The sequence below is a fragment of the Cyphomyrmex costatus genome, unplaced genomic scaffold (genome assembly GCF_001594065.2).
Source record: "Cyphomyrmex costatus isolate MS0001 unplaced genomic scaffold, Ccosl1.0 scaffold29, whole genome shotgun sequence".
NCBI classification, from domain to species: domain Eukaryota; kingdom Metazoa; phylum Arthropoda; class Insecta; order Hymenoptera; family Formicidae; genus Cyphomyrmex; species Cyphomyrmex costatus.
In genome coordinates this window covers 2,361,623-2,371,667 of record NW_017277017.1, presented here as the reverse complement: position 1 = coordinate 2,371,667, position 10,045 = coordinate 2,361,623, and the positions used below count along the sequence as shown (strand labels likewise).

Below are 10,045 nucleotides of genomic sequence, written 5' to 3'. Positions count from 1 at the left end.
TAGAAAGAATATCAAGGGGTTAATATTGTTTCAAAGTTTCAGGATCATAAAATTATAATAATTGTTAATACTATTATATATTATATATTACATATTTAAAAATTTATATGGAAATGGAATATATTAGTTAGATTTTATTAGAACAAGTAAAATAAATATAACTAATTCAATTTTCCAATATATTATATTCTTAACATTTATTGTTTACGCGAGTGAGAATTAATCTGTATAGTTCTTAATTTCATTTGTTCATGTTAAAATAATTTATAATTATGCGTCGGTTTTTACATTCAACTTAAAAAGAATTTTATAAAATTTTTAGAACAATACTGATGCCTATTTTCTCTCAAATATTTGCAATTAACAAAAACCCTCCAACTTGTCTTCTGTGTAATAACCGATAATTCGATAATGGGATTACATTGGAATATGTGTATATTCAAAACTGGTCGTAGCCAAAACATTGATAATTGCAGCGAGTGGGGCAAATATTGCGGTCTACCCAGCACAATCAATAATTGAATAACTGCAGTATTGAACACACTATGCTCAAGATTTTTTTTATGAAATGATGAATGATAATTTACTAAAAAATAAGATCCCAATATATCAGTGCGTGTGTGTCTTCTATTTGATGTTTCAAAAAATTTTGCATTTTACCGATACGCAATTTTACGTCGTGTTGCGTTTATCGAATTCTGTAAATCAATCAATTTTCTCGTTTTTTTAAAGTTCTTCATACATTATTCAACAAAATATTTTTAAATTTAATTTCAGACAATATTCAAAGCGATTCTTTCGATTTTTACAATGTATTTTTCGTATTGTCGTTTCTTCTTTTGTAAAAGGAATTTAGAAACAAATATGGAAATTCAGAAATGGATCGATTTTAAGTCATACGTTATGTTAGTATAATATTTACAAGAGATTCTTTCTTTTTGTAGACGATTTTTATTTCGGAAAGTGAGGAAAGATTCCAGACGGCGAAAATGGGGACACGCAACTCTTTGCCGGAACAGAAAAAGAGTTCGTACTTGTTTCCGTAGTAGAGCAAGAACTCAGACACTCTTTTCGCAAAATGACAATGACCTTGAATGTACCGCATAAATTCAGCCAATTTATTCGACTAATCATGTTAAAAAGTTATTATTATAGACAGATTCTCGTTTGTCCATTACGGCAGCAGAATTGGTATTTAAAAAATATCATTGCATAATATAACATTTCCTAATAGAAAATATTTTTAATTCGTATCAAATTTTTTGGCCATTACTAACAATAAGCTATATTTGTGTTCTTTTTTTCAAACCACGTAATCACACAGAACTAAATATGTATTCAATAGTTATTCGTAATTCATCATTTCCTCGGATACATCTAGCCTAATAATATTTATTTTAACTCACGTTTTCCAGGCGACGATGTGACAAATGTGTTTTCCGTAACGCGAATGCATTCCAATCAGTCCGACGACGTAATGGGAGAACACGCGATGTCGCGACGCAAATCTACGATGAGATTCCGTTACTTTCGCGAGGCGAATGTGTCGAATGCGCGTCGCAGCGAGTTGAATCCTCGGAGACAAAACCGCGAAACCGAACCTCCGCTCGATAGTTCCGTGTGAGAGTTAGAGGACCGTGCTTAAGTTTGCGCGCATTCAACCTGGAGCCCGGAGTGCATAACGTCGGCTAGAATATCATCCGAAGAAGTAGAACGACCGGAAGCAGTGTCGCGGCCATTCTGTCGCCTCTACCGTGATGCATTGCCGCTGGGTGTTCTTCTGAAACAAATGCCACGCTATAATGCCGTTTCGCTCAGTCGGCTCTTAGCAGGTGGTATTTAGAACGACGTTTTCGCGGAGCTGAACGCGAGCTCTTACTTTGGGCGAAAAGGCCCCAGTTGACGTTTACAAGCTAAGCATTTTTGTTGAGGCCAGTTTACATCTTTTTCTACAAGCTAAAAAGGTATTTGGCACTTCACGCGGAAAAGACGATTTTGCTGAAATATCTAAGAATTTAGCTAAATCTAAAAACCTGAAAATAATTTTGTAGAACATCAAAATAATTATGTAGGACGGATCAAGCTTATTGCTAGAGTGTTAAAATTTTTTGCAGTATTGTTCATCATGCTTGAGATTCTTATACGTATAATTATGTTGATGATTCAGCAAAATTATTTTCAGATCTGTAAATTTAGTTAAATTTTTATTAAAAAGTTGGTTACATTTTTAGGTAGATATTTCAGGAAAACCATTCTTTCCGTAAAGGATTATCGCCGAAGTGTTTTATTTAAAAAAAGTAACTGGTTGATTTTTTAAACGTTTATAATGTAATTATTAAATTAACTGAATTGTATAATTTCCAAGAGATAAATTTAATTTCATTTAATGTTCCTCTCTTTTGTGTAAAAGGATATGTTTTTATATTACCTCGCAATAAATAGCGAAAATGCGAAAAGTTATTACGATTGTTATTAATTAACTTTTTATATATACATACAAAATATATATACAGCGTATATCTATTTTGTTCAACATTCATTGTATTAGTTCTCTTTTAGTAAATCCGTTTTTTAAAAAAATGTCTCACTCGAATTGAAACGTGTAGATACTTGCACGTAGAGCTCGTTTTAAACAAAATTGGCATTTTTCTTTTACCATTGACTATGTGGACCCGTACGCTGTTAGGATGAGTGTTATTGGGTGAGCACGTGTAAAGGCCGGAGTCTCTGTCGATCGCCTTCTGAATGAGTAAACGGCTCGAAGTTACGGGTCCCTTTTCCGTTACCAGGCTGATGCCACCCCTCGGCGAGTCGAAGTTAATCGCCTGCGGAAAAAGGATATAAAAAGCATGTCAGGTTACTTGCTTCTGACGTGACCAAGTACGGATGGGACCACTCTGCGGAAAAGGAAGAAGCAGGAAGTGTCGACGGAACGTGTTCCCTGCAATGACAGAAATCCTTTTTCCTAGGATTTTTTCTAGACGTTACACATTCATTTCCTGACCTCGCAGTCCGACATAAAATACATATTTTTATCACGCGATCGTAATTATGAAAATATCAAAACCAGGAATTAATATTTATAACAAATAAACAATTATAAAATTAAAAGGCTGTAAAGAGTCAACGCAGTTAACTATGCGAGAATTATTTTAATCTTACAATAAACAAATCGAACCGTTCGATTGATTTGTCTACATGTTTATTGTAAGATTAAAATAATTTTCGCATAGTTAACTGCGTTAACTCTTTACAGCCTTTTAATTTTATGATTGTTTATTTGTTTTGAACGAAAAGAGTCTATAACTAGTATATTTATATTTATTAATATTTTTTTAATATTTATACAATTTCATTTTAGATCTGCATCCTCTTTCTAAATTTTAAATACATTTAAACATTAAACAAACTTCAACTTTCATAATAATTCTTCAAACAATAAAAAGATTCTTATTGCTTACAATAAACAGATCTTATTTAAATTCTATATAAAGACTGAAAACACAATTTTTTTAAGGAATAAATTGTCTTTTTACATCTTTTATTTTCTTTAAAAATTACGTAATGCATCACAACAATGTTATTTTCAAAATTTATTTATAATTTTATTACAACCGCAGGTGTTACATTGTTCAATAATTGGTAATTAAGGATCCAATTGGTTACACAAATTATCATATATGTATATGTTTGTTTTATAAGTTTCATTAGGACAGAATTTATTGCATCTCTAAATTAATCATATTTGATAATATTTAATTAATACTGGCAGAAATTGCGATCATGATTGTTTAATTTATGAATTCGCATACATTTGTTAATAAAAAAAGTTAATAATATAATTTTGGATAAAAGGAACCACACAATATAAAGTTTTGAAATAAATATTAAATAGTCAAATTGAAATAAATGGAGAATCTCATCAATTAATCGGGATTGACTGGAAAAATTCAATGATATATAAATTAAAAACCGGATTTTATTCAATATGCCATATAGTAACAAAAATTATAAACTCAATACTGATGAGAACATGCCGTAATGATCAAATTGGATCTTGAATGCTTCTAATATAATTCCGTGTGAATTTTTTTTTTTATATTAGATTATATTTATATACTAAGTATGTAGATTCTTAAATACGTGCCGCGCATTAAAAATCATAAAAATATGTAATACTATTATATAATATAATATATTTATTTACTTTGTACAAAAAAATTTTCTGTTTTATTAGTAAATTATACTAATCATAATAATTTAAAGTTTTAAAGAAAAATGAATCAAATAGTAAAACAAACTATAATATGTAAATATATATTTTTGAAACAAAAATTTTAAAACATAGATATTATCAATTTCAATGATATTAATTTTTAGTTTTATGAAAATAGTAGTAATTAACAGAATTATGAATTAATTCATAATAATAGTAGTAATTAATTAATTAATTAGAGTAGTAATAATATATAATTTTCTGTTTATTTTATTGTTTTTAATATAATATAGAAGAGATCACTTTTTGTCGATTTTTTTTCTAGAAAATACTGTTTTTATTGTTGACATGGGTTATATCTACAAAATATAAAATTTGAAGTCGTATTTAATGCTAGAATATCACATTTATTCGTCACGACTATTTTCTATATATCTATTGAATTGATATTTAAGATAATTGTCGGAGGTAATAGCAATACAAGCACGCATAATTAATCGATCCAGAACTTAATTGCTTATTCACAGAAGAAGAGAGAGACAGATGTCATATCATCTGTCTGTGACGTGACTAAACGGGACACAAGGCACTTTGTGGGAAGTAGAAGGGGCAAAAGTGTCGACTGTAGGTGTCTTCCTTGAATGGCAGAAAGCATTTCAGGACAAATTTCTCAAAATTATAATTTAAAGCGTCGTTTATGCAACCACCTTGGTTATTCAATTGTACACGCGTTTACATAAATAAACGTGATAGTGAGATTCTTAAACTCGAATGAAACTGACGTAACATTACGAGCATTCATTTACCTATTTATTAATAATATAGCCGTCTTTATACTTGCCGAGAAACTTTTGCAATGTTCCTAAATAAATGAATCGTTTCGTGGTATTGCAAGAGAACCTTTGTTATATTTAATGGAAATTCTTATATTATTGTGCCACAATAAGAATAATTATAAGTGAAAATTAGATGGACAATAAAAAATTAAATAAGAGAACAAATTCTATTTTCAGTTGAAGCCGATTAATATTTATTTACAAAAATGCACTTTTTAAGGGGTATATAAATTGCCGTTGATTTGTCGAAAATGCAATAATAAATAAAAATACTTTCACAAATTATATTGATCGTCAATTAAATAATGATAATAAGCTGCAAAGAACTTGATGCAAAAAATCTCATCTCAGTCATGGTTATTGAACTCTCTTTCCGAGTCAGGCGTTTTATGAACTCAATCATCGAGTCAAATGGAGATATTTGTTGTAATAACCGGGAACTAGTGAGAGGATATTATTTTTCAATCTGTAACATTATGTCATTTTTAATGTTATTTCCAGTTTCAGTTTATAATTGCGTTTCAAATCTGACAAATTAAATTGGCGCGCAGTTTATAGAACTGAAAATTGTACTTGCATAATTTTGCATATGAGTATTATTAAGTACCAATATCCGCTTTGTGACCGAAAATAAAATTCTTTCTCTTATTTGATGAGTACAGTAGTATTATAAAAAGAAATGTCTCAAATATATAACACGAATCTTCTAATTATGATTGTCAGTTCGCTCGAACGGAATCATCTCGTTGAAAAAGCAAGCCGTTGTTGGCGTCTTCCATAAATATTGCACATCTGAAGGAAAGAAAGCACGCTACCAGCGATAATCGATATACCAGACCAATAGAAGCGTGTATATAGCTGCAGGCTTTTTTTAAATAGCCGCGAGGAACATGAAAATGTTTCTGTTTATGCTGGTATCTGCGGTCCGCTCGCAAAACCAGCGTCCGTTATGAAATTCAGATGAGGTTTCAGTTGAAAGCATCTCTCATGACTTCATGGCAGCGTGACAGGCAATTTTCAGCAAGTATAGCAAGATCCTCATTCGTGGATCGTAAGACCAGCTTACCTGATGGTTATGGCTCCAAATTATCGTCGATGGTGGTTCAGGCGCGTGTCTCACGTAGCATGTTAAATTTATCGTGCTATCCTTGTTGATGTACAGATCAGGACCGCCAGCTATTTCTGTCACAGGTTCTGCAATAAGGGAGAAAATCACATGCACAATATTATGCACAATTATTGTGTCGATTGTCCTACTTTTAAAACTCCTTCCATTTATGTTGCCTTATCTATGTCGCGAACATTTTTTTTAATCGCAAACAAAAACGTCTGTGATGGAGATTTATATACTGATATTTTTTCTTTGGTAATTATAACAGAAAGCAACACGATAAAGGTTCCTCTATAATTTTTCGTTGTTATTGAAGATATGAGATTGTTCCGTATTCTTCATATCGTATTTTTCCGAACGACCGTTGAAAGGAAAGCAAAAAGTCCGCAGCCAAAATGAAATGCAATAACCGTACACAAGAGGAGATCGCTTGGCATTATACTTATACATTATTTCGCGGAAAACAGGTTCGCCCGAAGGAAGTACCGACGGAATCAATTCCGGATGACTGAGTTTCCATTCGAGAGATTCGCTTTGTATGCGATTGAGGAGAAATCACCGAGAGAGAGAGAGAGAGAGAGAGAACCACAAATATACGGATTTTTTTTTTTTAAGTGCCCCACACTCGCAATGATGATTTCTTCATCCGTCGCGGCGATATCTCGAGGTGCTAAGAACCCTCTTAATTTTCGTGAGGGTGGATACGACGTGTCCGGAATTTTTGTCTCGCGTGCTCGTAGGAATCAATGACCATGCAGTAAACGTACACAAGGCAAAAGCATGTTTCTTCCCTTTTCTCCCCTTCCCGCCCTCTTCCATTAAATCTTGTTGCTGGAAATACCACCTCGGCGAATCTCCGCGTCCGCGGTACACAGGATCGTTACAGTCCGTCGACCGGGATTCTCCAAGTTTCTCGGATTCCCATTGGTGGATCTCAATTATCTGACAAACCAGTTTCGAGACTTCCACCGTCGTTTGCTGACCGACTTGCGAGCAGCGCGGTCTGCGGCAACACAGAGAGATCTTCATTTCCACGCCAGGAATACCAAAAGCAAGCGCGAGTATCGTAGGGCGGCAACAGCTTATTACTGTTTCATGAGGCTCGAGACCCTTTTGTTGTTCGCATTACCGGCGTTTTATTCCTATTACTGGAGTAATGAATATCTAACCTTTCGATAGATCTAACGATAGAGTGAAATATGAGTGAATTTACGACGGTACTATCGTGAAAAGAATCTTTCTTAATCGTTATTATGGCATGTTATTTCACATAATAACGTTTTGTACTACAGCCATTCCATGGCTTACTAATACTTCATCGCGCACAAATTGTGAGCTTACACGTAGGGCATCGTTAAATAAAATTGTTCGTACAATCGTTATATATATATGCAACGTTATACATTTGCCAGATTGCATAAAAGAAACGTTTTGTTAAGATATTTAAAAATTTAGCTATGGATCTAAAAATAACTTTATTAAACTAATTAAAATAATTATGTAAAATGCTCAAGCTAGTTACTAAAATATAAGAACTTTTTACAGTGCATTACTCATTATATTTGAGCGTCCTACACAATTATTTTGATGTTTCAGCAAAGTTATTTTCAGATCTTTACTTACGTAGTTTAATTTTTAGATATATTTCAGCAAAATTGTGCTTCCTTTCTTTTCATTCGTATTACTTTCGAGAAAAATCTTAATTTTGTAACTTAAAACAAATACTATTGAGCTTTTTTTCGCGCATATTTTCCAAGATAGATCCATTTTAATAGAGACTAACTTATTCACATAAAAAATTCGCTTTGCATTTTTTAATTTAAATGAAAAAAATAATTATACTAAATTTATAGGTTCACCAACGATGATTACGGGGCGTAATTTCTCTTCAGTATATTACTTGTGCAGGGCTTGGTCAGCATATCATTGAAAATTACGGGTTCTCAAAGAGCATGCACTCTCCCCGATTTCACCGCTTGGAAGTCAGAGAGCACAGGCATCGTTAAGATACGATGTTAACGAGAACACGAGGAGTTTGTCGTTAGCCGCAAGTGAGGACGTTTTTGCAACGCTAACGATGTCACACCGAAATTAAGATCTTACAATGTTCCATAGTTCTCAACGTTCAATTATATGTCCGCTACAATCCGTTGACTTTCGTTAGTGGACATAGTCCACTCTAGTCAGCCTTCTACAAGCGAAGGAACTTCATTTCCTTCTCGGACATCCCTGAACGACTTCTCCTCACGAACATTCCACGAAGAGACACGCACGACGTCGTTCGTTTTACGATGTACTGCAAGTATCTCGAGAATTCAACGACGTTCTTTGCCAATGGTAGTTGCTAAGAGGAACGATCAATTACTTCGACAATCGTTCAATTGAAATAACGGACCCGCTGCGTCGGGAATTCGTTTGTCAATCTTCATTCTTTGATGTATTATATATATATATGTATACAAAATGAAATACTAGCAAACCAACAAAACATTTTTATTTATATTTACTTAGTTGTCAATTTACGATCGCAAATAATCGAGATATAAGTATTACAGTTTAAGTACTACAAATGAAACAAATATTTGACAATATTTAATTAGTATATAATATCAAATTATGTTATAACATAATATGTTATATAATAATATCATTTCTCAGTACAATCACCAAATGTTATTTTCAATTTTCTTTGCTAACCAGATGCAAAGAATGTGCAGTCGATTGTCGCGTCTCTCCGGTTTACCGACGCAAATATATTCATAAAGCGTTATGCAAAAGATATATCTTATACTTGACGCCGAGAGTGCTCTTAAGTTTAAGATGAAGACTCTCTAACAGAGTCTGCCCACGAACGATTTTGTTAAAATTTTACGAGAAAGATATACAGGGTGTTTATTAAGTACCCTAAAAGATTTTAAGGGCTGATTCCTCACCTAAATTCAAGACGAAATTTTCATATAATCATGTATCCTAGAAACGGCTTAGTTTCAAAGATTCAAGGAATAAAAAATTTATTTTTTTTAAGAATTTCGAATTATTTTGATAAACCATTTGAGTTATTTTGATGAAACTAAGATTTAAACGAAGTTTTAAGTAGTTTTCAAAAGAAAATAAAATTTGTTCTTCAACCTTGACATCCTATATCTTTGAAACTAAGCCATTTCGGACATATGTTTTCATCTCGAATTTGTGTATGAGGAGGAATTACCCCTTAAAATCTTTTAGCGTATTTAATATACCTTGTATATTCTTCTTTTCTGTATATACAGTCTGGAAAGAATGTCCGGAAAAATTCACCAAATCTATCTTCAAATGTTACTTATTGTAACTATCACTTAATTTAATTAATAAAAATAATCTTTGAACGTTTATAACTTTTCAATAAAGCATTTTCGCATATAAATTTATATGAACTTTCTTCACTTACTCGATCTCATTAACGTTATATAAGTTTGGATTTAACCTTTTTAAACTCTCTGTACTATATCTCACTTTAATTTATACTGTCTCCATTTATAACTTTAATTAATTAAGATTATATTGTGTGTGTGTGTGTGTGAGACAGTTCAGTTAGAATGAAATAGTATATGTATGTACATATGTATAAGTATACTTTTTTTTTGCTGGATTTTGATAAAATTGTTTGTGGCCAAACTTTGTTATAAAATCTCTAATTAAAGATCTTCGAGATACAACTTGACACCCCTTTATTCTTCCTGACAGCGTGAAGTAAAGTATTCTTAAATTTTAGAGGAAGGTGAAAATCGAACCAGCTGTTACGTCTTTAACCGAACCATCGATCCTTTATCTTTGATCGATCACCACCCTGCTGCACCCTTGGATGGAGAGCCAGTAAAATAAATCGAGGGTGGACCGCGTACG

The 10,045-nt window shown here is 32.4% G+C and overlaps 1 protein-coding gene across 1 annotated transcript in view; it reads right to left on the bottom strand.

The window, feature by feature from the left end:
• Positions 1-1,358: 1,358 nt before the first annotated feature.
• The window catches only part of LOC108775218 (Down syndrome cell adhesion molecule homolog), a 66,965-nt gene continuing 58,278 nt past the window's right edge, over positions 1,359-10,045 (bottom strand). Inside the window, exons 4-6 of the mRNA XM_018541521.1 lie at positions 6,119-6,246; positions 2,657-2,825; positions 1,359-1,780 (exon numbers count right to left, since the gene is read on the bottom strand). Of these exons, the coding sequence (XP_018397023.1) occupies positions 1,689-1,780; positions 2,657-2,825; positions 6,119-6,246 (389 nt within the window). The 3' untranslated portion in view covers positions 1,359-1,688. The remainder of the gene's footprint in view (positions 1,781-2,656; positions 2,826-6,118; positions 6,247-10,045) is intronic.